Raw genomic sequence first — 27,530 nt, 5'->3', positions numbered from 1 at the left:
ACTCATTTCAGCATTTCTCTTTGATGCAGCAGTTCAAGCAAGCCCTGTCTATGCACATTCAAATGAGTTCACTGAATAGTCATTGAGCCCAGCCATGCCGCGCTTGCAAAGTCTTTTTTTTTTTTTTTTTTTTTTTTACAAAGTGTAAGTAGAGTTTTTAAATATAAACCTTGGGCAATTTCTAGCAAGCCGCGCCAATGCATGACTCCAGTCACTCCTTCCGAAGCTTAAAAACTCGTCACCAAATATTAGTTTTCCGTGATTCGAGCCCTCCAAGTGCGGGGCGCCTCAGAAATCACACCCCGTGGTTCGAGCATCTTCTTTCAGGTTGAAATTACAGCCAAAGATCTGACGTCCAAGCGGGACACTCTTCCCAGGGACTTTCCACGGCGGTGCCTTGTCCATACCCCGTCCGTCTGCCGGCGCTGAGAGCCGCCCTCCTCCTCCTCCTCCTCTCCCGGCTGCGGGCTGAGATCCTTTATCCAGCATTGCCATCCAGCGGCACCGGCGACAAACGACAGCGCAGCTTGCGGATGGGAGCGGGGACCTTCTGTGCTTTAAGCGTTCTATCCGGCGGGGATGGGGCTTGGCAGGCTGGCCCGCACCCGGCCCTGATGGATGGATGGAACGGGTCAGTCATTTATTGCCAGCCGGCCGTAACCCGGATGTCGCGGAAAAGGCGGCGAGCATTTAACGTAGGTACTGACTGAAAGGTACCTGGCCAGTTTCAGAGAAAGCCTGCCAGTGGATCCTGCTTTTATTTGAAGTTTTCTGGTTTTTTTCTTTGTGTTTTCTGTTTTTGTTTGTTTGTTTTGTTTTTGGGTTTTTGTTGTTGTTGTTGGTTGGTTGGTTTGGCTTGGTTTGGTTCTCCGTCCCCCCCCCCCCCCCCCCCCGTGTATATTCACAGTGGTTTAACAGTCAGAAGTCTGCTTTAGGACTCCCCTATGGACTGCAAAACCGAGTAGATTATAAATGGTCGCTCTAATGCACTCATCCAGCCATATTTCTTTTTCTTTTCTCTGAGATGTTGCTAGCCAGGTTTCTCCCCAAAACCTCAAGCGATACATAACGGGCACAGAAGACTACTGGTAAAAATTATCTGTGAAAATACGGGATCATTCTTTTCCCAAGAAGACTTCCAGTATTTATATTGACCTAGTCTTTGGAACACAGCTATCACCCACCCACTGTTCAGGGCACAGCCAGGTGCCATTTCTTGCTGCCCAGAGAGAAATTCTCTGAATCAGAAGGCTGGCAAAGCACCAAAGCCCAACCCAAAGGAGACATTGACAGCCATTTTTCACTACTATTTGAATGGCAGAAAACTGAAAACCAGCTGCTTGTGTTTAAATCATAGCATTTATCATCAGTCTTTCCTCCCCAGGAAAACTGGGGAGGTACAAGATGACTGGATGTTAGTCAATGAAAAGCCCATCCCCAAGAAGGGTTGGAGGAAATACAGGCCTGTCAGCCTGTCCTTGGTGCTGGAAAAGGTTATGGAACAGAACATCTTGGGTGCAATCACATGGCACACACAGGACAATCAGGGAGGGAATCAGGCCTAGCTAGCCTGGGTTTATGAAAGTCAGGTCCAGCTGGACCAGCCTGATCTCCTTTTATGACCAGGTGATCTGCCTGGTGGATGAGGGAAAGGATGTGGATGTTATCTACCTGGACTTCTCTGGCACAATTCTGGACAAGCCGGCAGCCCACAGCTTGCTTAGGAGCACTCTGTGCTGGGTTAAAATCTATCAGGATGGTCACACACTGTGGTGGTGGATGGTGCCATGTCCCCTTGATGGCCTGTCACTGGCAGGGTCTCCCCCAGCTCAGTACTGGGGACAGTTCTGTTTAATAGCTTTATCCATGACCTGGATGAGGGGATTGAGTGTACCCTCAGCAAATTCATGGATGACACTTAGTGCAGCAGCAGTGTTGATCTGCTGAAAGGCAGGAAGGCTTTGCAGAAGATCTGGACAGGCTGGACTGAAGGGTCAAGGCCAAAGAAATGAAGTTCATCATAATCAGGTGCCAGGTCTCGCACTTTGGCAATGGCCCCATGCAGCTCTACAGGGTGGGGAACAGAAGAGGCTGGAAAGCTGCCCCCTGGAAAAGGACCTGGGGATGCAGAACAATAGTGACTGAGCATGAGCCAGCATGTGCCCAGGTGGGCAGGAAGGCAAGTGACATCCTGGCCTGTATCAGGGACAGTGTGGCCAGCAGGAGCAGGGCAGTGATTGTCCTGCAGGACTTAGCACTGGTGAGGCCACACCTGGAATCCTGCGTTCAGCTGTGGGCCCTTCACCACAAGGAAGACATTGAGGGGCTGGAGCTTGTTCCAGACAAGGGCAGTGGAGATTAGAGAGTCACATGAGGAGCAGCTGAGGGATCTGGGGATGCTTAGCCTGGGGAAAAGGAGCACCTGGGGTGAGTCTATCACTCTTTACAACTACCTGAAAGGAAGCTGCAGTCAGGTGGAGGTTGACCTCTTCTCCCAGTTAACAAGTGACAGCTCTAGAGGAAATTATCTTAACTTAGATAGGGTAGGTTCAGGTTGAAGATCAGGAAGAATTAATTTTTCCCCTGAAGAGGTGGCAAAGCATTGGAATAGGCTGCCCAGGGAAGTGGTGGAGTCATCATCTCTAAAGTGTTCAAGAACTGACTGGATGCAGCACTTAGGGCTATGGTTTAGTTGGCGTGGTGGTGTTTGGTCAAAGATTGGACTCAATGATCTTGGAGGTCTTTTCCAACCTGTTCTTTGAATATATAATTCTATGGTGAGTACCTGCAAAAGAGGAGTCTAAAGGACTGTATCTTTTGCAAAATGTGGGTAAAAGGGACAGCACAGTGCTGTCCCAATGCAACTGCTGGCCCTGCATCATGAGGCAGGTCCTGCTGCCACAGCAGAGCTTACCACAGATCAGAAGGTGCTGGCTGGTGAACACCAGGGGCAGACTGCCTGGGACGCTGTGGTGGCCTGCAACAGATTTGTCACAGAGAGCTGATAAAACCCCCAGGTGTCTGTGCAATTGAAGTCAGGGTGGACTATGTGATACTCCAGACCAGGCAGCCAGCAGGAAGAGGACCACACTCCTGGTGTTCCCATGAAAGCAGTCAGGTCCCAGAAGAAATTGAGAGCAAATAGAAGCTTCAGCCTGCTCCCCAGAAGGCTATGTGGTTATCCATGCTGGTGTGGCAGCAGTAGGACTGGCTGGAGGAAAAGAGAGTAAGAACTCACCTTTGCAAGAGAAAGGTAAGGCAGGGGGGCATCAACAGACATGATGTGCTTTAAGACTCAATCAAATAGGATGTAAAACACCACAAATTTCATTCTGTACACACAGCAGCATCACCAGAGCTTAGTCCCTGAGCAGGTTGGATATTAGATTGATCAAACTGGTAATGAAAGTGGGAATTGTTCCATCTCAGCTGACACAAGGCAGGTGACCTTATTAAAAAATATGCCAGTGTATTTAATGGGGTAGGGCAGTTTCTTGGGGAATTCATGATTAATGTGGCTATAACTCTGGAGATCCCATAGCTAATGCCCCTGGAAAAAGTCTTACTTCCACTATGAGATGGCCCAGCTGAAATTTTTAATATGGCACTGTATGAATATGGTACTGTATGAATACAGGCACATAAATCCACCACTGTTTTCTGTCAGAGATGCCAAGTTACTCCAGAACTGCTGTACTGATTAGAGGACACGATGGCCCATGCTGGACACAGCAATGTGGGTGTGAAAGAAACCTCAGAGACTGCTGAGAGGTGCAATGTCTCTCTGAGGTCTGTTCTGGCTGACCACCAGGAGCAACTCAGACTCCCACACTGTTTAGTCACAACAGAAGCCACCATCCAAGACACTGAGCTCATGTAATGTCCTGAGCAAGACCTGACCTGGAGAAATCTCAGAAACTACTGACAACCAATGGCCTAGAGCAGGGCAGTGTTTGCAGCTGAGCTGTGTGTGTGTGCCTGAAAAGGGTCTGAGAGTGAGAAAAGCAATCATTTGTGCATCCCTGAGATCGAGCAAGAATTCAGGAGAGTCATAACATGCCAGACCAGTATTGTGTCCCCCAGCAGGTGCTTTGGAAGAGCAAAGGAGATGTGCAAGCAAATGTGGCACTTTTCCTGATACCCTACCCAGCCTACAACCATTTGTAGACCAGGATCTTCCGAGAAGGACGTAACTGCCATGTATCCAAAAATAATTCTCTGCCATGAACTTGCCCAGATGTGTAACAGAGCCCTCAGAGATGGAATAAGCAGGGGCTTAGGGATAAAGCTGCCTGTTTTCTTCTGATTGCTGTAGGTACAGGGAAGAGTGTACACTCTTTGCAAATAAAAAGTGGTATAGCAAAACCTAAACCTAAATAAAGGCTTGGGGTTCAGGCCAAGGAGCATTCTCAGTATGAGTGACAGCCAAGAGGCTGTAAATAGTTCCCAAACAGAAATTGAGCTGAACTGGAAGAAAAGAAACAAACACTTCCAGAATTTTGACTGCAGAGTACAATTGTAATTCAAAGCAGGATCCAGACAAGCTGCAAAAGAAAGGTTCCAGAAAGCACAGTGAAATAACCTGTGTCAGGACTGAAAACAGATGTTAGGAGACCAGCTGCCAGGTGAGTATAGCAGCTGGGCAATCCAGTAAGAAAACTGTGGCCTGGGAGAAGCTGTTTAGCAGGAAAGGACCAGACAAGAAAAGGCTGCTGCAGGAGCTGAGGAATGCAATGTTTTGCAAGGCAGGAGATTTCCAGCAGTTTTCCTGCCTCTTTGCCCCTTTATAACTGTCTTGGCGACTTTCCAGTGACCCAGTATGGGAAGACAAGGTTGTCCCAGCCTCACTAATGCTATCAGGGTCTGTCTTCAGCCCCATGGGGAATGGTGATAGAAGCCACTCCCCTTCCCGTAAAACAGCCGTAAAAGGTTTTTGTGTAAGCAGTAGAACTAGGGACCAACACATAAACAGAGCCTCCACCCTAAGCAAAAGCAAACAGGAAGGTGTTTGGCAATTTGAAACACTCAGGGGTGAAGTTCGAGGCTTTTGCTGAGCAGTTTTGGGTGTGCGCTTATCAACAGCTCCAGAAGATAACAAGGAAAAAGATGTGGAGATGATGTGAAAACTTGATAGAGCCTAAAGCAGGGCTCCCTCTAAAGAGGATGATACAGGCTTCCATGTGTGTGTGGATAGCAAAGACAGGGGGAAAAAAAAGTCCCCTGTGTTCACATTAGAGCTGTGGTAACTTTAGTGCAAATTTGGGGTGAGGTGGAGGGCTCAGCAGCACAGGCTGCTTTGCCCAGACTCCTGGTCATGCAGTGAGGAGGCCCTGGCACAAAGCAAAGCCTACAAAGCGAAAACTAGGCAACAGAAGTTGCAAATTTTAGGCTAAATCTTAAGAAAAGACTTTGGGCTACAAATGGTGACTTTTCCACTGGTGGGAAAAAAGCTGCAGCTGTGCAACACTGGTCAGATTCCTTCCCCAACAGCCAGGGTTTGTACTTCTGCCAGTGGGCTCTCATTACCCACAAAGAGCCTGGCAGGCTCCAGCAGTCAAGGATGTCTAACATCTTCTCCCCAGCAGACTTGCAGTGCCATGTGATGGGGTTGCTTTCAGTCCTAAAGCCCTTTGGGAGGTTCCAGAGCCCCAAAAGCCAGGTGGCACCCCACAGATGATGATGGTGAGGAGAAAAATGCTTTTCCAAGGCAAGTCCTGGCTTGGTTCTACCTAAACCTGCTGAAAACTCTTCTTAGGTAGGAAGACATTAAGGACAGCAGACATCTACTGAAAAAGAGTCCTGATAATTCAGTGAGGGATAAAAAAATGGAACAGTGATCAAGCTAATTTGTGTTAAGATGAGAAAAGATAAGAGATGTGAAATACCTGTCAATAGGTAAACTGTTAGACTTAGCATTTATTAAATGATTTTTCTTTTTCCTTAGGATGAATCACAAATATCACAAATGTTTTTTTCTCCATGAATGGTCCAGGAGTATCCCGATTTTAACCAAACTGCAATGTTAAAAGCAATTAGCAGAGATCATGAGCGTATTTCTAAATGATGACAAACTCCTCTTGTTACCTTTGCCGAGTTTTTTTTTGCAGGATCCTCAGCCCAGCTACACCTAAGTTACAGTACTGTAATATAGACCATCAGAGGTAAGAAAGCTGGAAAAGACCTAGAAAATTACCAGGTCTGAACCAGTATGACCCGTAAAACTGCTGAAAAAGCTACGCCTAACCTGCCAATGAAAACCATCATCAGGAAAATTCCAGCCTTTCCAGACAATCTAATCCACATTTAACTGTTTATCACTACAAAGCTTCCATTATGTCTGATCTTCACCTCTTCTGATGCTATCTAAGATGATGAGTTCTTGTCCCTTGCACAGAGAACAGAGAGAATCAGCTACTCCCTTCCTGCTTGAACCAGAATTTGCTTCTGGTTTACCTTTTTTACATATTTGAAAACTTCCTGCCCCCCCCCCTTTTTTTTCCTAATACCATAATAAACATATATATTTTCAGTCATTCCTGACAGTAGGTGTTTTCTGGATCCCTACGAGTTCTCTGCTCATGTTGTACCTGGCAACAAATTATATTGTCAGAGTAAAGAGCGTGATACTGCTACATGTTTAGCGAAGGCACAAAAAATACTAGCACTGATCTGATCCATGTATCTGTTCTCTCTGGTACAGCCAGTCACCTGTACCAGCACCCAGGGCTGTGGAACAGGGCTGTCAGGCCTGCTTGGCAGAGCAGGTGACTCCCAACCTGCAAATGGGGTTGCTTTGCTCCTCCGGCTGCTAACACACCTGCAGCTGGGAGCAGACCCCTGGCCATGCAGACCCCAGGCTGCAGGGACACTGCCCTGCCCTGACGCCTCTCTGAGGGTCTGACACCATCGAGGGGAACACCTTGGGTTCATGCTCATAAAGCTAGCAAGTGCCCAAACGTTTGCAAAACCCATTGTAAGCTGCTTTTGGACACTCCTCCAGGGCAAATGGTGGCTGCACATATACAATTGTACTTTATTGTACATTAATGCAGATTTTAATCTGCAGGGAGAAAACAGATCCCTATCCTGCCTTGGCTACACCAGTGTCAGCTATAAAATCTAGTCATATTTACAGAAGAAAGCTAGCTAAAACCAGCTTCACCACCACAGCCTGCCTGTCCTCTATTAGGACGTGTTTAATTATGTCTTGCTTTCCCTGTGCAGGAGGATAAATGAGCAGGGAAGAGGATGCCGTTGCTCCTGAGCAGGTGATGAGGAGTAGCTTGCACAGAGGTAAGTGTCCCTGTTGAAAATTAATTGGAGGAGGGAGCTGTGAGTGCTCTGCTTAGGAGCACTAGCAATTCTGATTTGCAAAATGTGCTCTGCTAAGAGCCTAGTCAGCTCGCCTATTCCCAAAACCTTTGCACTGAAAGTCTGCTGCAAACACAGACCAGCAGGGAAGCTCCTGCAGGGTGGGAGGCTCCGTGTCTGGAGCTGGAGACGGCAGCAAGACAAAGGTGTCTTGCTCCGTGTCTGGAGCTGGAGACGGCAGCAAGACAAAGGTGGGTGGGATGGATGCATTGTCTGGCCCCTGCTGTTTGTGCAGACAGATGTGCTCACTGGCTGTGTGCAATTAGATTATTCCATGGCTTTGCTGGACCATGTGAGCTGAGCTAGCACTTGCCTCAATGTGTCATTCCATCTCTCCTCCCGTCTGCTGCCTGTGCTGCTGTGCTGTGACTGTCCGGTGTCAGTGTGCCCACCTGGGAACTCCTGCTTCAGGTAGGTTTGAGTTTTCTTCTCTTTCAGCAGTCAGGGTATGGCTGCCTGGGAAGTGCAGGAAGGGCAGGGACTGCTATAGCAAGGATAAAAGGGAGGCAGAGGAGCGATAGGAATAAATTTTGTCTGCTTTTGTGCTGCTTTCACTTCCCCTGTGCTGACAGCTTCCAGCCTTCCAGCTCAGACAGGGCATGTGAGTAAAGCTAGTGTTAGAGGAGAACCCTGCCAGGCAGGGCTGCTCCAGGGGGAGAGTTTTAGAGAGACCATGCACACTGTAGGACATCCGAAGCCAACACAAGACCAAAGCAGCTTGATCTCAGTTCAGAAGGTGTGAGGGATGAAGAGATCCTTTACTTGGCCACAGAACATCAATCTGTGGCTGCATGCACTTCCCAGAAAAAACACACTGAGGAAAAATTGTTTGCTCCCTACAGGCTCACTGTGAATTTAACAGTGGTGCCAGCTCAAACTGACAGCTTTGCATGAGAGGGCCAGGAAAAGGAACATCATCCTACAGATGGTTTTGTCCTCACAACAGAATAAAAAATGCCAAGTGACTCCAAATAAACATGAAATGCATCACATTTGTTGCTACTGACTGAGGCCAAACAGGAACCCAAAACCAATGTGCAAAACCTGTGCATCTTGCTTTTTAATTAGCTAACAAATTAGCTGAAACCAATTACCTATATCTGCTAAGGCCAGGAGCAGTTTACTGAGTACTAACCCTATTCCTAAGATAATATCCTCATTGTCTGGAAAGGTCTATTCTCATTCATCCCCATGGAAGACATTTCAATCCTCAATCCTATTGGGGAGTATGTTTCCACTACAGGAGCCACACCAAAAATTCCTCTCAGGCTAAAAGAAAATTACTTCAGTGCAGGTCCAGGGAACAATAGAAAGGAGTGGCACTGCAAATCTCAGCAGTTTTAGTTCTTCCAGCACAGAACCCTTTTACACAGCCTTTTTGTTAAATTGCATGGTAAATTCAATCATTTGTTATTTTTTTGTTCCATAACTCTGTTCTTGTACCCAGAATATGCAGAGGTCTGATGCAGTATACAACAGATAAAGCCAGGACCCTCATGATGTTTCCTCACACCTAGCTGATGATAGGTGCCATAATATGGTTCAGATGTACATCTAGATTTGGCTGCTCCTTGCATCTGAACTTTGGATGAGTCTGTAAATCAACAACAACAATACCTGAAAAATACTTTTTCCATTGAGCTGGCTCATGTGACTTATGCATTTCTTTTTTAATGTTTGACTGGCTTTAGTTTGGTTTTTTGGTTTGTGTGTTAGCTTTTTTTTTTTTTTTCTGGTGTGGATTCAAGCATGGGCCTATTTCACACAGAGCAGCACAAGGCAGAACTAAAAAAGAAACCCAAAAAATCCCTCAAAACCCCAAAGGATTTGACAGTTTGATTTCCCACAGTTATCATTTACATGTATGCTTTCAGGTATCTAAATATTAACAGTGCCAGAGAATCAAGGCATTGGGATTAAGAAGTAGCACCAAGTATGCAGCCTTCTTTCCCCCAAGGCTATTGATACCAAAGGATCACAGTGACTCTGGATTTCTGCAAAGGTGTTGCAGCAATGTCTGTGCAAGGAAAAAAACTCCAAACCAACAGCAAAAGACACCAAGGAAAAATTAAATCTTGCATTGCACTCCTGCAAAGAGCAGACTCATCTCATTTTCTGCATGTAGCTTTACTTGTTTCATATGGGCCATGCTAGTAAAGCAGGCTTCAACAACTAAGAATTTCCTTTCATATATATATATATGTCATGTATATATTTTGAGATCCTAGAAGCTTTCCTACCCGTGTAGCAGATTACACTGTTTTAAAAGATTACTGCAGTTTTAAAAGATCAGACAGTTTCCAAGACATCCAAATGCCTTGGAAGACCTCAGCCTTTGTATTCCAGGAAAGCTACCTGTGCTCTCTGCCCCCAGCTGAGACCCCTCTCAATGAAACCCTGACTCCTGCAGGAATGCTGTGCTTTTCTTTGCTAGACTTGTGTAGTGGTCTCAGCTCAGGATCTGTGCACCTTTATCAAGCGGCACTCTTGGCCTGCAGCAGCATCTCTCCCTCTGTAGCACAATGCACTGCCCACTCAGAACATTCACTGGCAAAATCTCAGATCAACTGGTTTTGCCTCAGCATTGCTTCACATTGGAGCAAAATAATGGGATGTAGAGTGTCATGGTTTGAGCCTGGCACAGAGCCAGTGCCCCCCATGAAAATGCCCTCACCCTGGTGTCTGCTGTGAGATGTGACCAGGAATAAGCAAAACAGGCTTTAGCTTGAACATAAAGAACACTTTATTACCTAAACTACAGGAAAATAGGGAAAGACCATAAGGAAAAGGAAAAAAAAAAATTGAAAACCTTACAAAAACCACTTTCCCCCTCCCCACTACCTGACTTTCCCAATCCGATACATTCTCCCAAATCACCAACTGCCCAGCCTTGGCCCCACACTTTAGTATACTCAAACTGCAGTTCATGAAGAGGAAAGGAGTCCTTCTTGTTCCATAGGCTTCCCCTGGAAACACACTGAAACCTCGTGTGCTTCCCTGTCACTTCGGCACCGCCCGGAAAAAGTCCTTTTGCCGCTTGTGACATCTTCCTTCCATGCCCAGTGCTCTCACCACTGACGCATGGACCAGAGCTGCTTTTAGGGTTGTCTTTCAAGGATGCCTTGTCTCACTCCAAAAAGGCACAGTCTCTGCTTTGGGACATCTGTCCCCCCCATATTTTTCCAACCCCCTGGGGCCGGGGGGTCCTCACGACGAACCCTCCTGGTTCTGAGCCACTGCTTCCCCCTAAGTGCAGTCTGTGTCACAGGAACAACTGAGTCCATGGCCACAAGAAAAGTCCAGCCAAAAGGCCACTCCAAATCATCTCTCCCCATTCAATCATCTCCACGTTCTTCGGGCCAGGTCCTTGTCTCATCTCATCTCTTATCTCCCTTCTTATTCAGCTTCGAGGAGGATTAGCATTTTTTGCAAGGCCCCAATCATGAAAGAAAGGGGTTAAAACTTTCAGTCTCTGTCTGTCCTGGAACGATGATACTCCCACACCTGCTGCTGCTGCAGCCGGCCGGGCTGCACCCTTCTCCCCCTTTCTCCTCCTGGGCTGGCTGCTATCACATTCCGTCTCGCCGACTCTCCCTCTCCTCCCTCCTGGGGGGGGAATGGCTGCCCGATGTCTCTTGGGGCTCCTCCACCCTTCCATCCTTGAGGGCCTTCTCACCCCCATCTCTGTCCAGGCCCCGGGCCTACCGCATGGCAGCAGCCCAAAGGGTGGACAGGGGAGGGTGATCTGACCTCTTCGCAGCGACGTCCCAAGAGAGCCTCCCAAGGCCAAAGCCCTGCTTTTAACCCCTGTGTATTCTCGGAGGTGTGTCCAAACCCCACTGGCTACACCAGCTGCCAGTCTCAAACTCAAAACCTTCATTGGTTTGACCACAGCTTCCCAGAATTCCCACTTCTTCCTGGTCAAACCACCACAAGAGAAAAGTTTGCATGCCCCAAACATGCTGTGTCATGGCAGGAGATGCACATGAACAGACTCTCAGCTGGAACAAAGACACCAATGATTTCACTTTAGTCAGAGTTGTGTTAAGCTCTCATTGCCTTTACATGTTATACCAGATGCATTCAGAGTTCTTAGAAATACAAATTTTTCATCAGTAAGCCTAGGGTTAATTTAAATAGTTTAAATAGCAGGCTTTCCTAACCCATTTCCTTGTGATGGATGTATGTCACTGACATATTTTATGAAAATCCTTTCACTAGGATTTTTCTCCTGAGATGCTGAGAGGCCTCAGAAATGAAATATAAACAATAACTATCTGATGGCTGTGGAATGTGGTCTGGAGATGATTTACCAACAGGTGCATCTTTGATTGGTTGCATGTGAATTGTTTTTAATTAATGGCCAACAACAGCCAGTTGTGTCGGACTCTCGGCATCTGTCACAAGATTTTATTATTCATTCCTTTCTAGCCTTCTGATGTGTCCTTTCTCTTTCTTTAGTATAGTTTTAGTATACCATTTTCTTTTAATATAATATATGTAATAAAATAATAAGTCAGCCTTCTGAAACATGGAGTCAAGATTCTCATCTCTTCCCTCATCCTGGGGATCCTCAAGCACCCCCACTGATGTAAACCTGGAGCTCATCACAAGTCATCCATGACTCTTAGTAGAAACTGTTTGTCAGATTTCAAATTTGCAAATGAAAATATTGCTGAAATAAGCTGATGGCTGTGACATAACTCTACACCAGGGCAAAAAAAATCTCTTGCTTCTTATTGGTGAGTGTTGGTGGCCTTGCATGAGAAATGAAGAATAGTGAAGACAGAAATATAGACGTAGAGGATGGATGAGTGGTTTTTCTTCATCCTGTGTTCTTTGGCTGGAAAATGGTATGTATTGAACTGGGTTTCTGATTATTGCCTTCTAGAAATTGCATTTATCCAGAATATCAAAGAGCAGAAAGGCCACAATACCTTACATATATACTTGATCTGCAGGTGTAATTGTCACTGAGACATATTGAAGTAGTATTTATTTCATATTACAAGTCTTTCACAATTCAGAAGCAGTGATGGCTGACACATTGGGGTGGTTAAAAAAAAAAATCCTGCAAGTAAAAAAAAATAATGGCATGAGATAAATATGAGGTTTTTCTGTCATAGGGTACATGCACAGAAATTTTAACAGCTATATGATACATGCAGGGAGAGTGAGGAGGAAGCAGTTAAGAACATACCCATACATTGAATTTGGGGACACTCTGAAATATGTGCCAGCTTGCTCATTGGCAAGATAATAATTATGCAATATGTCTGTTTAATCTTCAGGGTGCTGTGGAGCAGCTTCTATCTGCAAACTGTTCTTCACTTATACTGTTTCTACATCAGTGATGACTGTGCAACTATTAATACTGAAAGTAAGGGCAGCAGCTGCACACTCTACATCAGATGGATCCATGACTCTTCCAGCAAGAAGCAAGCACAGCCATCAAAACACACTGTTGGTGGTGTCTGATGTTGTGTTTCAAGAGAGACTTTTTCTGAAGAGCAATGAGTTGCTCCTCTGTGCAACACACAGATATTGCCCTTTTGGTGTTCTGAGTCGCAGTGCTTCATTTCCATTTGTTTTCTACACTGTTAATTTGCAAGCACAAAAACCTCTTTGGAGGCTGAACATCCCAGCAAGCTTGATTTTTAGCAGAAGCCTGTAAAGCACTTTTTGAGGACAAAGTGTCCTTCTGAAGGAAAATGCCATTCAGAGAACCCAGCTGCACAGAGAATGTCACACAGAGCCACCGCATCACCTGTGCCCTGGCAGCTGAGAGGCCGCCTGCACCCTTACCTATGTCATGACTTTGCACAAAGGGTTTGAGACCTTTGGGCTTTTCTTCAGGGAGCTGTTCATGCTCCAGAATGTCTACTGTGTTCATGTGGATGTCATTCAAGAAGCCATTTCCCTTCCAGCAGGCAGTGCTGATTTCTTGGTGCCTCCCTCATTTTCTGGGCAAAGAGGGCGGTCTAGGGCAGCACCTCCCACCCAAGGGCTGACCTCCACTGCACGAGAGACCTGCTTGGCCTTCACCATGCCCTGGTGCCACCTACTCAGCTCCTGTGGTCAGGACCATCCAGCTGCTGAAGAGCCCTGGGGGCAAGGACATCACACCCAGGGTGCTGCCACCTCCCCACATCACCACCTGCACCAAATATGTGCGCAGGGAGCAGTTCTACTCTGCCTTTTCTTTCATGCTGTGGACATTTGTGTGCAGATGTCCATCTGACCACCTGTTTTGGCTCTGTGTCTGTGGCCATCACCTGGCTCTTTGTGGAGTTCCTGCTGCAGGACCAGTGTGTTCTCCATCTGCTGGCATGGCCCAAGGACACCAACAGCCCTGAGGGGCACTTCTGGGTGATGCCCTGCAGGATCCCGGGTGAGCATGATTTCTTCCACTTGTTTTTTCTGTAGATACACACATTTGTGCTTGTTTCACACATGGACAAAGCCGGAGAGGGACTTCTTACAAGAGTATGCCGTGATAGGATGCAGGGAATGACCTTAAATTTAAAAAGGGTGGGTTTGGATTACAGGCAAGGAAGAAATTCTTTGCTGTGGTGATGATGTGGCAAAGGAACAGGCTGCCAGAGAAGTGGTGAATGATTCATCCCTGGCAGTGTTCAAGGCCAGGCTGGATGGGGCTTTGAGGAACCTGGTCTAGTGGAAAGTGTCCCTGCCCATGGAAAGGGGTTTGGAACTACAAAATCTTCAAGATCTCTTTCCAACTCAAACCATTTTATGATTCTATTTCATAGGTACACATGCACATGCAGAAGCATTATCTGAAGCTGATTTTGGTAAAATCTAGATGAAAAATTGAATTGTTATATAAGGTTGATCTATCAAATAATCTTACTGGCCCTTTTTGATCATTGAGGGAAAGGTGACTGTGTTATCCAGAATGTGCACTACTGTTCTACGTCTGAGTAGAAAGATGCCTGGGAATCTATATCCAAACAGAAATCCTTGGACATTTCAGCTGATTCACCTGTAAAATCTGAGATGATGAAAAGAGAAGTGATAAAGATTAAAATATGCAATCTATGCAAGCATTGTAGTGAAGAAAATTTATGCAAGATGTTGTTCATTTTGGTTTGGGAAATTCTATTTTTCAACAAATTGAAGTCAATTCCCCCAGAAAATCTGAATTCAGGCTGGAGTTGACTTCTAATCTTCACATGCTTTCCTATGGGCTGGCACACAGCAGCTCTCCCATAGCAGTTATTAAAAAACCCATGTTTCTTAAAACTCATAACCACTGCCTAAACTCTACTGTACAAGGTCAAGAATTTATGCAGAGAAGCAGAATAAGAACCAGTATTTTCGTATATACTGTGTGTATTTACTATTGCTTTGTTTACGTGTCTGGGAAAGAGTTGGAAGATTAACAGGATTTCACCCTCGTGCATGCTGCTTTTAGAAGCACCTGGTAGGACTCCTGCCTAGAGCTTCCCAGCAGCCCAAAGCAGGGATATGAGGAATGGAAGCACAGGTAAATTTTTTTCTCCTGTCTTTTTCTTTCTTTCCATCTCTTCCCTACTGTAACTTGTGAGAAATAAACATAGGGGGCAGTAACAACGAGCACGTTAACTTTCAAATTATCACATAACTTTATGAGCATAGTGCATGCTCTTCTGTTAACTGTATTTTACGACTGGCCTGCACAAGAAGCACAAGTGACTACTGATTGAGATATATATAGAATAATAATGAGCATGTATTATTTGTAGCTAGATCACTTTTTCAGGAAGCAGATTGCTGTGATCTTATTGCAGTCCATTGCCTCAGAAGCCATAAACCTGGAACCAGATATATTCTCCACAGTCAGAAAGCTTTAGGTGGTTGACATTTGTTGTACTGCACTGTGTAGCTCACATTACCTACATATTTCATTGTTATTTCCATGTTAATCCCTGTATGTTTTCCAGTATGGGCATAACATTTTTTTGTGATTGTTCTTTTTGTGTCAGAAAGATGAAACATTTCCACAGCACATATATTTATTTTCTTCTTCCTTTTTTTTCCTTGCCATCACTTTAGGTTGCCTGTCCAAAAGTGGCCATGTGGCTCTGACAGATGTGCTCAGAAGCTGTGGTTGCACAGGATTTTAAACCCAATCTTACAAGGACAACACTCAGTCAGACACTCACCTGAATGTATCCAAGTCAGATCTAAGAGTGCTGGGCAATTCTGGGGTGACAAGTCATCCCTCTCAGTGTGTGGGATGTTAGCCTGGGACTCAGTTCCAGGCTCTAACAAAAAACTCCTGTCCAAGTTTGACCAAGGCACTTCCTTTAAGTTTCCAGGTGCATCACAGGGAGATAGTGATTTCAGGACGTGGTCCAGCTGTTCGAACAAAAAGTTGCAGGCCTCCAGGCAAGCAGAGGAGTCATTTAAGGACCAGTTTGGATGGATAACATACCATGAAGGAGCTAAACCAAACAGTTATTTGCAGGATCAGTATCAGCCGTGATAATCTCAGTTCAGATAAAAGATAAAACAAGACTTGCCCACAAATCTTAAAATAGCATGCTTGTTGCCTAGAGTCATGTAATGAAGACCAAGACTTTTTCTTACCCCCTTAGAGGCTAAAGACTTTCAATCCTATTCAGCTGGTTTTCAAATAACAGCCTTAACTTATCTTTGGCATTTATCTCAGGCTGCTTATCTTGCACATGACTCCTGCATGACAGAAAATTCTTGAAAGTCACCTTTCAGATTAGAAAGAGAAGCAAGGGGGAATTAAGAGAAAGTATTTCCAAGGTATGTAGGTCTGAAATGGCCCTTCATGACCTTCCCCAGGACTCTGGAGAAGCACCACAGTGCAGGTCAGTGGCCACGTCCAGGCCAGCAGTGTGACCACTGGAACACCTTTCCCCCCTCTAAAAAAAGAAAAGAAAAAAGAAAAAAAAGCAGAAAGTGGGTTCTGATGGCCATGAGAGAGGTGTGCATCCCCAGGCTGTGCTATTGAGCCCCCTTACTTCTTCCAGGCCAAATTCCTGCCCTCACTTTCATGCAATATAGTCACATCATATGGATAATTTGGGACACAAGCAGTCTCCGTGCAGACAATCCCTCAGGGTATGCAGGGGTGTGCCCATTGACATCCATCTCTGCTGGTCACCAGCAGTTTATGCCTTGCTCAAGTGGGAAAATAAAGGTCACGAGAAGTAATATCAGCACTTCTCATTCAGAGACACCAGCATGTTTTTACCAGGGAGATCAGTGCTTTTATTTTCCATTCACAGAACCGGCCAAAAAGGGTAAAATGATATTCCCAGTGTATTAAAGCAGCCCACGGGCAAAGCCAGCACCGCTACTGATGCACTGGACTGAACGGCTTTCCAGAACTGGCTCACCTCTGGAACGACAGCATGTGGTTCCACTGTCACCTCTGCTCTCTTTGCTAAGAGTGAGTGTGCACAAGATGCCTGAGCACCAGAAGCTCTTTTTTACCCTTTCTGGACTCCCTCTTGACAGCTCCTTGGCAAGTTGGCCTCTGTCCTCTCTGCACTGTTAGAAAGTCACCAGAACTGTTACTGCAGAACTGTTACTGCAGCCTGGGAAACACATTGGAGGAGCTGCCTCCTACTTGCTTTAATAGGATGTCTTCAACAGCTGCTCCTGCTGTAGGGATCAGTTTTCCAATGTACTCCTTTCCTGTTGCTTTCCTTCCCTGATGACAAGTGTAAGAGACAGCAGGGTCTGGAAGTCATCCATGATCTTTGTTCCTGATTACCACAAAAAACCCCAAAAAACCTTGGATGAGAATATTCACACCCTGGCCTTGATTTTCCCATCTCACCCTAAGCCCAGCATCAATAGCCTATCCCACTACTCACATCTCCTCGGATGCACTTACTGCAGGAGTTGTGGGAGCACACTAAGCTACTGCAGCATCACTAGGCCGAGGCAGCGGTTCAGGGAGTATTGCCAATGGAAATATAAGAGCTGCTAAATGCTAAGCAATCCCCTCAGGCTGAGAGCTGCAAGAGAAAGTTTGCCTGTAGCTACTGGCTGGCACAGCAATCACCATTCACTCCCTTCCCTGTGCCAGTGCCCAGCTCTGTCCTGCCACTGAACAGGGCTGCCAGCCCATCCGATGTGCTGGAGCAGCCCTTCCCAGCTTCCAGGCAAAAAAAGATACTAAAGTGTGCTTCTTCTCTCTTCCCCGAAATGTGGGGCATCTGTCCCAGGGAAAGGGGGTGGGAAAGGAGCACCATGTCATGGCTGCTCTTGTACCAGCTCAAAATGGACATGGGTGCACAGCAGTGTTATAGATGGATAATGAGGTGATTGGCTCTTGCAATTAAGGGATAACTATTGTGTGAATATTAAGGAAAGCTTTATTGATGTAGAGTTATGTTATTGTAGTTTAGATGGCCTCTGCTCACCCCATAGTTCCCTTTCTCCCCCTGTACTGTGACCATCAGACAGCCTGGGTTGTCTAGGACAGGTAGACAGAAGGTGTGCACGTGTCCCTTACCTGGGGCAGTTGGGAATGGAAAAGCTTGGTGCTTAGGGGGTGTGGCATGGCAACACCTGATCTCCAATTAAATTGCAAGAAAGCAGTAACCACTGATAAATGGCAAAGAAGAGCTGACTGGCAGACTTTGGGAGGGGCCAAGGCTGCTTGATGCAACCCCCCAGGGGTATAAAAGACTGAGCATTCATCTTGAATATGAACTGGCCACGTAGTATGCACAAGGGGCAGTTGCCAGCGCTGTGAATTTTTCCTTATATAGTCCTTTTCTTGTATTTTTGTTAAGGTTTAATAAACCTTTTTTAAAATTTCAAAGTGAGTAGTTGTTTCTCACAGCATGGTGTCGCTGCCTGCTGCAAATGTGACAAACTTTTGCACCAGTGTGAGCATGAGGTAGTTGATTACTGGAGCAGGGAGCCCACAGTGTCCTGTGCAAGCCCACAAGCCCAGATCACTCATGACCTGAAGGGGTAGGTCACACTAACACAGGGCTGGTTTTCACCAGATAGAGACATCTGAGAACATGAGCAGCCTAAACCTGCAATCTTTCAGTGTATTTTTTGTTGCTGCTAATCTGACACCAAAATTTGGAATCAATGGAAGAAGATGTTGCCTTCTGGCTTATACTTACTTTTCCAAGGATCCACACAGCTGTGTGCTAGCCACAATTCCAAGTGGCTTTGACACAGTTGCTTATTGTATCTGTCTAAACTCGAAGAATCATACTCAAGTCAGCTTCAGGCAGGAAGAAGGTTGCAAATATAGCCATAAATTTTGTCTGTTGTTGCAAAGGAATGAAAATGGTGGATAGTTCTGTTTGTGGATGGAGAGCTAAACCACTCCTAGACTTTGAAAGTATATCTGCATCATCCTGATGTGAATTCCTCAGTTGGGAGCTGAATGGTATACAGGAAAATAAGAAAAGTGGCTACAGGTATGTCTCCAGTGGTGGCAGTAGGATCACAGGGAAATGGGAGCTGTCCTTCACTGCAGTTTTTCTGATGCAGCAGTCTTACCTCCCAAATAGAGCTGTTAGAAAGAACACCTCATTCACACCCCTTGGATGTGAGTGTGAGATGAAAGAGAAATACCAGAAGTTTCTGAGTAGCAATGCTAGTGTATTAATCTATCACGTTAGACATTTCCTTATTTTTAAGCTTTTACCTGGCCAGTTGCTTGAACAGAGAGACCTGTGGTTGTTTTCAGATGCTTTAGCTTGCACTGAACTTTTCAGCACAGCAACTTAATAATTCAAAATAATTTTGGTGCCTCTCCATCCCACTGTCATTTGTAGATGGGCTCTTGGAAAACAACCTTCCCTGCAATGCACACGTCATTCTAATATACACTAATGTGGCTCTGTTCTGCCTGGGATAATTGTTCATTTTCCTTAGCTTAGTCCCCACCCTTCAAAAGTCAGACAGACAGAGACACACAGGTTTTTTAAATATGATTGCAGACAGGATGCTGGTTGAATAAGCCATGCTCTAGAAAAAAGGTATTTTGTACCTATGTCTTCATCATTACTCATATAACTAATCCTTGTTCTTTTGTTCCTGTTCTCCATTATTTTAATGAGACTTCCTGATTGAGCAAGAACTTCTCATAGCAATTTTAATAAAGTATTAAAAAAATAGGGATTTTCCTGTGACTGTTTTTGAGTCTCATGCCCACGAAGTTGTTGTAATCTCACCATCAAAACCTTCCTCTTTTGAAAAACCTGCTCGAGGGAAAGTGTTGCAACACCATTGCAGCAATCACAAAAACACCTAATTGCAGAAATTCTGAAAAAATTCTCCTGTCCTCTAGCCCCCATGCAGATATTATAGTTCACCTGAGAAGATAAAACTTACAGCAGGCTTTGGTCTGTGTGCAATTCACAGTCATTGGAATTTAACTACTGCAAAGGAATAGTCCCTTTTTTTCACAACCAATTGTTTGCCTCTCACTGAAACAGCACTTAGTGATGATGGGATAAGGACAGGTAAGACTTCAGTAAGACTTGTTGGAAAAGCACAGCTACTAAATGGGCTTGTGCTCCCTCACTTGGTTCTCCTTTACCTTTTCAACTATCAGACATTGGTGTAAGAGGCTTCAAAGAAAACAGCTCCTTGAATAGCAGAATTAGATGAGAGTAATTTAATGAAGATTCGTTTTTCTCTCTAAACAACAGCATCAGGTAATGTCTGTGATAACTCATGCATATAACTAATGAAACTTCAGTCCAGCAGTAACAGAGACTTTTCTTCTCATTCCCAAATGCTGAGTTGCCAACAGCCCTGGGTTTTTTAGGAGGAAGATTCAACCAGACCACCTAAGCCTATGCCCTCCTTTCACCTATGAGCAAATTCATCTGACCACACCTAAAGCTGTGTTGCACACATTGAAATACAAGCCCTGATGCCAGCACACAGCCAGGGTGGAAATTGGCAGAACCATGTCTAAATGGGAGCTGGGGTGGGCACTGGCAGCTCCTGCAGAGCAGCTCTCCCCTTGCCTGTCCTTGGCACCCAGCATGTCCCCACAAGTCCAGCTCACTCCCACTGGGAGAGGCAAGTGTTTCCTGAACCACCCTCTAGAATTCAGCTCCTCAAAACCAGGACTGCAGCACTCCCATATACACTAGAATTAGTTTAAGGGTCAAAAACAGCACAGAAAAGCTTCCTCCGAAACATATCAGAGGAAGCTACCAGAAGTGAGACTTTTCCTTATTATCCATCAGATGCTTAAACACAGGAGGTGCAGCTTAGCACTCTTATGACTGTCAGCAACCTAACAGCTCAAGAAGATGACATGCATTTCCTTAAATCAGAACACTTTGTTTTAAATAAGCTTCTTGCTTGTTTCTGAGTTTCAATTCTTTCTTTCCAGCTTCTGAGGTCTGCTTTGAAGCTCAACAATCGTGAGTTTATTTTAGTTAAACATTCACCCCGCCACACACACACTTTTGCTTTTGCATACCCCACTGAAATGAAAATTTCTGGTGGCAAAATATGAAATTGAGCCTTTGTACATATTTAAGGAGGGGTGTTGGTTTTCTTTTTCCTACATTGTTGCAAACTCATCTTGAAAGAAAATCTTTTCTTCTGAGGAATGCCCCCACATCTATCTCCCTGGTCAGGTGAGATAACTTGTCTTGCTGGGCAAACGAGAAAACACACAAACCAGAATTCCAGAGCAAATCATTCTTGCATGCCATCTCACACACCTGGTCAGACAAATTCCTGTTGCTGCACAGGGTTAAGAGGTGACCCTTTCCATCCTACCCACAGCTGCTCATCAGCTTCTCTCCATCTTCCTAAACACTGGATTGAGGCTGGGTTGTGGATGGTGGGGGGTCTGCCCCTCCCTGTAGTGGGAGGTGGCTCGTGGCATTGGTTCCAGGAATGGGATCCTGCAGGAGCTGCAGGGGTGTGCCAAGGCTGGCAGCGTGGGCACTGTGATGCAGGTGGGTGAAGGGGCTGCTGGTCACTGCCGTGCTGCCGAGGCACACTGGGGCCAGCGGTGGCACTGGGGGCTCTCGGAAGGCCACAGGGCTGGAGTGGGGATGGGGCACGCTGCTGGCAAGGCAGGCACCCTGCCTGAGGGCCAGGCAGCACTGGGCACGGGCCTGCCTAAGTGTCCTGCAGTGTCAGGACCCAGGACATTCCTCTGGCTGCCCTGGAGGATTCGAGACCCTGGCAGGGGGCTCAGAGACCTTGGCACGGAGTCCAAAACACCTATGCCTTTGATCTTAGCCCATGGAAAAAGTTACCAACTTTGTGTGAAGATTTACAAGCCACAAGGGTTTGAATAGAATGGTAGTTAATTTGTCACAGGGTGAAAAAGTAGAATTTTGGGGATTTAGAATGGGCATTTAGAATGGGGGTTTAAGAGGCACGATGGGGGAATCTGGACATGTCCTGTCCTTCTTCTTCCTCTTCTTCTCCTCCATCTTCTGCTGGGATGGTGACATTTCTGAATTGGTTTAGGGTAGAGACAGACTGTCTAACATAGGTAATAGGTATTGGAAAATTATTGTAAATAAAGTACACATAGTTTCTATTATAAAAAGATAACACTGCCCTGAGGGTGGCCAGTGTACCACAGACTGACCTGCTGGACAGATCTCAGTGGGTCCGAAAAATAATGTATTAAATAAGAGAAAATAAACAACCTTGAGGACCAGAGCTGAGGAATCCTCACTTCTTTGAGCATGGAGCTGGGAAAAAAGACCTTTTAATACCTCAGGAGCCATTCCAAACAAATCCAAGACTGCAGCCCACTTATATGTGATCCGCCTCAAGCCCTGCATGTTTTCCAGACATAAATATATGGCTCCAGTGCCCAGCAAAAGTTACTGTTGATTTCATTCATGTCTTGCAGAATAATATTCCCAAGGATGGCAACAGTTCAGGCAGATTTCTAAAGAGCAAACTCCTGTGCATCAGCTTGTGAAGTGCAGGAGGAAAACTCGGATCAGTTGGTGGCATAGGAGTGTAAAGAAATTGTCCCTTTGCCTAGAGAGAAATGCTGAAGGGGAAGCACAAGCTGTTTCAGGGTGCTGGTGGAGATTAGCCTGTGGTAGATAGGTTTGACCCTGGAATCACAAGCATGGCATTTGGAAGGTCAAGGCCAATCAGGCAGCCTTTTATGCTGCAAGATTTCCAGCCTCATGTTGGTTTAGGTGTGCATGTTACAGAAATGGGGGCACAGTGGCTCATGTGTAAGCTGCCTGTGTTTGTCTTCATAATCTGTGGTGGTGATGCAAGGAGGAAAGGGAAGGGAAGATGCAAGGTTGCCTCTTGGAGTCAACACATGCAGAACAGCTCACACTGAAATTGTAATGGCAAAAAAGTAAAGGGAAGGGCTTAGAGGGGATGCTGCCTTTGGGGTTGTGTTGTCTTGGTCCTGTGAGAGAGGTCCAGGCTCTGAAGCAGCGCTTTTCCTTCCTCCCAACCTCCACCACTAAGAAAAGGCATGAAATGAAAGGCAACAGAGGGGCTGTCAAGTCTCTCTTGTGGTTCTCTCCACACCTGGGCAGTGCAGTGCTGCTGGTGGCTGCTCTTAAGCCCTGGTGGCAGCAAACCTGTGTCCAGAGCAGTGCTCAGTATTGCTGCTCACGAGGTGGCTCTTTCCTGTTCCTGGTTTTCAAGGACAAAACTCTGCTAACCTTGATGGAATGAGAGAAAAGAGGTGAACAAAAGTAGAGTGAGCAGCTCATGACAAAATTTATTTTAACTTTCATAAGCAGCACCACTTCTCAGACAAATTGTTTTTTTATGAACAGCACCCCAGGAAAATTCTGAATCTGAAATCAGTCACTCAAGCAACTATTTAAAGAAAAAATATGTATAAATTAATTTTTTCCCCCATACTGAGCTACACTTTACCCTACTTTTTAATTAACTTAAAAAGATGCCTGATTTCCTCAATTTGGGAGGTGGTGAAAATGTGAAGTCAGTAGGTTTGTATTCCTAGAAGGCAGTGCCTTCCAGTATATTTGTGGATGTCCTGGAGTAATTCCTGCTTTGTCAGATATCTTTCTGCTTTGCCATTGTATCAGCATTTTCCAAAATTTCCCCCACACTACATTTATTGCCATCTGTTATGAAGAGATTTTTAATTGGGATGGTAATGCACATCTCAGGCTATTCAAAGCATTTATTCCCTGCCATCACTGTCCCTTCTTCTCTTTCATAAAATGTTATCTTTTCCTTAATGCTTTCTGTGAAAAAGTAATATTTTTCTGAATTTTCCCTGGGACAAATGTTGCTTTATTTGGTAAATGCAATATACAAAAGGGGAGAAAAAAAGTAATTAAGTTCTGGTTATAACTGACACATGCTGATGTTTATGGCAAAGTGCTATGGTAGTTCTGCAGTTGGACCATACAGCCCTTTTTGCGCTTGTTTTAAAAGTCATGAGTCAGTTTTTTGTTCAGCCTGGAGGAAAGGAGGCTCTCAGCTGACCTTAGAGCAGCCTTTCAGTACCCAAAGAGAGCCTGTAAGAGGGCTGGAGAGGGACATTTTACAGGGTCATGTATGGAAAACACATGGGGAAATGGATTTATACTATAAGAGGATGGTTTTAGATTGGATATATGACAGAAATTCTTTACTGTGAGGGTAGTGAGGCACTGGACAGGTGGTCCAGAGGAGTTGTGGATGCCCTATCCCTGGGAGTGTTCAAGACCAGGTTGGATGGGACTTTGAGAAAGCTGAGCTAGTAGAAGGCGTTTTTAGAGACAAGTAGAAGGTGATAATTAGTGACAAGCAGAGGATAAACTCTAAACTTGTTTATCCCCTGGATAGGTCCTGTTGTCTGCCTAAATCTGTATCTATTATTATATATCATTATAGGTTATAACTGAGTTTCAATAATTCCTTCCAATTATATCATGCTTGAATTTGTTCTGTTAGTCTCTTTCCTTAAACAAACCAACCAACCAACCAACGACAAAAACCAAAGCAAAAATCCAGTACTTACCACTAAATTCATGTGAAGGTACTACGTGTTAGTGACCCAGTGTTCAAATAGCACTTGGAGGGCAGTGCTGGGTGGGAAGGTTACATGAATGATCATGTGCAGTATCATACTGAGGCTGCTGCAGAAGAGGGATTTTATTTTTCAAATGAAGTCTTTAGGTCTTTTGTGTTGACATCTTGTCTTTGTAATGAAAGCTGTTCTCAGTGAAGGACAGCCATGTTAGCAGCCAGGCATCTGTTGATGTGTATTCCAAAACATTTTACCCCAGTTCTGTGGAGAAAAATCTCAGAGAGGGCACATAAACCTGAACACAAAGCTCTTAAAAGGACTAACTATTTGATTTTCTGTTACCTAGTTAAGGAAGTTCCAGGATCCATGGCCAGCACATGATGGGGAGGTGGAAGTGGTGAAGCAGATTGATATGGAAGAGAGCCATGGAAATTGTCATGGTAATATCTATGTTTTTCTCCATTTTTTCTTCCTGTGCTAGCAACAAATATTTAATTTCAAAAATCCTTAATCCATGACATAGTTATGTGTATTGATGAGAAAAATAAATTGAGAACTTCAGTCAGCTTCAATGACAGCAATTTCACATCAATACAACTATATTGAAACCAGTGAAAATGCACAAATAGCACTCAGAATTAGTTTGTGGAAAATCTAGTGTGGGTAAAAGTATTGGTTTCTCTTCACTAACAGAAGAAATTCAACTGGTATTTTCAGGTGACAACACCCCAGCCTACAATGTCACTAAAAGCAGTCAAGAGAATAGCAATAGCAATCTTAATTTCTGAGATGTCAGAGCATAAACTCATGAGACAGCATTTTTAGAGATATTCTGTAAATGCAGCTTGGGTTGGGTTGTTTCACACTGCCTGCAAATCACTTAACACTTGGAGACCAAAGTCTGAGAGATCCAAAAGGAGACACCAGGGCAAAGCTCCTCTTGCAGCTGCAGGATCTTTCCATTCTTGTCATTTTAAATGGGATATTTTCTAGCTCCAACTTTTGTCTTGCTACCCTGTCATTGCTGTATTTTCCCACAAAAAATACAAACATAACCATGTATTCCTGGAGCTTTTTGTGTCTAAAAGACAAGTGTAATGAATCACAATCAGCAAGATCTTAAACACAGGAATACAACTTCTGGCTATACATATAGATATGGTTCTGTCAAACATACTGATATTTACTGCAGAGAATAACAGAAAACTACTGGAAATGGAATAAAGATGCTGCATTTCCCAGATCACACCTGTTTGTTAAATATCTGTTGGGACAAGATTTGTAAGAACAAGCAGGATCATTTACTAGATCAATGTGCCTGGTTAGAAAAATCAGATAGGGTTTCAGGCACAGGTTTCCATGTCTGAAAAAGAGGGGCTTGCATATTTGTCTTACTTGGGTGACTAACTGAACTGGAAAAAAAAAAAATTAAAGAATTATTTACATGCAGATTTTGGTTCATCAGCGTCCTTAGACTGTCCTGTGTAAGGACACAGAGGGAGAGATGGAATGTGGAAGGTAAGTATTTTCAGGACTGAAAAAGCAGTAACCAAGCTTTGGCAATAACGTAGTGTTTCTAGTTTGTATCTTGATGGGGCATAAGATTTCTTAAGACTATTCCCCAAGTGCATTCACTTTCTTGGCATACAGTGGTTGATGCAAACACAGCCTTGGGTTTGGTAGATCGCAGCCCCATTTGAATTCCACAGTAACAGCCACTAGAGGGAGGCCATCCAACGTCTGAGCAGATTTTCCCTTCAAACTCTTGGTAAAAGTGCACAAAATCTCAACCGACCTAGTATGCTGCAGAGTGAAAAAAAAATAAAGAAAGAAAAAAACGGGGGCTTGAGAATATTTTAGTGTGGCAAACAGAAGACAAAAGTCATGGCTATCAGTCATCATGTCCTAAAAACAAAGCAAGGAAGCAAACCTATGGATGCTTATTCCTCTAGCTATTGTGGTTGTATTCACATGGCATGTTAGCAGCACTGTTGAGTGACCCAGGCAGCTGCACAAAAGCAGTAAAAATTGAGGTGCCTGAATTTAGATAGACTGTATGCTGCTCTCCTGCCTTTCTTCTGAGCAAGCCCAAAGAATAACTCTTGAATAACAGCAGTTTACCACCAGCTTTATGAAAACATTGCTAATTTCAGGGTCTTTTAACAAACTGGATTGCAAACTGCAGCAGTTCTGTAACAGGAACACAAGACATTTAGATGTCCTGGAGGGTGGCTGGTAACCTGCAGGGAAGGTTCTGAACAGACAGGATCTGCCTCAGTCAGCTTGTTCTGCTTTTAGAGCAGTCAACACTTAATGATACAGATTCCGGCAGAGAGGCACCAAAAGTTTACCTCCAGAGAAGAAATTCTGCTTAGTATTTGGAAGAGGGGAGAAGAGGGCTTTGTTATCCCGCTGTCATGGAGGAAGCTAAAGAGAGAAATATTGCAGAATGAGTAATTATTTCAAATAGAGAGTTTTAGGAAGGTCTAGAGACTTAAGAACTTAAGAGAGGTCTGGGACCAGCCCATCCCCTCCTTGATCTAACAAGCTGAATATCTGCCAAACTGAAAAAATCCCAAATAAAATAAAGCTGTGCTCACCATTTTGTGTGAATACTTAAAGTAGCCCAGAGTACAAACAACATCACATTTCATTGTTAGGACTCCAGAGGTGAATAGCAAAATGTCAACAGCAGAAGCAATGAGCTTGGCAGTTTGAATTTGATGGATATAATGGCATGTAGCACTCTGAACCTGAAGAAATACAGATATTTTATGGGTATACAGATAGATTCTGGGTTAAATTACCTATTACAGTAAGAATCCAGGAAAACATAACAGATTTCTGCCCATAGGTTATTTAAGATTATGTAAGTTTTGTTGTTTTTTTTTAAAATTGTTTTCTTTTGTTTTCATGAATGCTACTCCAGATTATGCTTTTCTATAAGTAAATCAATCTGGTTTCACTGTGTGACTGATTTTTGAGTGCCACACCTGCCTCATCAGTCTCTTTTTTTTTTTTTGTAGAAAGAACAATACAGTTATTCACTGTAGAAGAGACAAAACAATGATTTCTGGCTGCCAAACTGAAGAAGTGCATTGAAACCAGTGAGAGCTTACCATACTGGTGTTAATTTGCAATAGCAGTAAAAGACAAGGGAAGATGAAAAACTGAAGGGAGTGTC

The 27,530-nt window shown here is 44.6% G+C and overlaps 1 protein-coding gene across 1 annotated transcript; it reads left to right on the top strand.

Moving 5' to 3' along the window:
* Window positions 1-197: 197 nt before the first annotated feature.
* Window positions 198-27,436, top strand: GCNT2 (glucosaminyl (N-acetyl) transferase 2 (I blood group)). Its single transcript, XM_064703193.1, is given in 11 exon segments — window positions 198-276; window positions 361-699; window positions 13,033-13,152; window positions 13,155-13,303; window positions 13,306-13,404; window positions 13,406-13,461; window positions 13,463-13,606; window positions 13,608-13,762; window positions 14,807-14,878; window positions 24,693-24,786; window positions 27,373-27,436. Coding segments are annotated over 9 exon segments (1,167 nt in total). The 3' UTR covers window positions 14,833-14,878; window positions 24,693-24,786; window positions 27,373-27,436.
* The last annotated feature ends 94 nt before the right edge of the window (window positions 27,437-27,530 follow it).

This window comes from Zonotrichia leucophrys, chromosome 2 (assembly GCF_028769735.1).
Source record: "Zonotrichia leucophrys gambelii isolate GWCS_2022_RI chromosome 2, RI_Zleu_2.0, whole genome shotgun sequence".
Taxonomy (NCBI): domain Eukaryota; kingdom Metazoa; phylum Chordata; class Aves; order Passeriformes; family Passerellidae; genus Zonotrichia; species Zonotrichia leucophrys.
The sequence above is the reverse complement of the archived record's forward strand: the minus strand, read 5'-3'. Positions and strand labels throughout refer to the sequence as shown.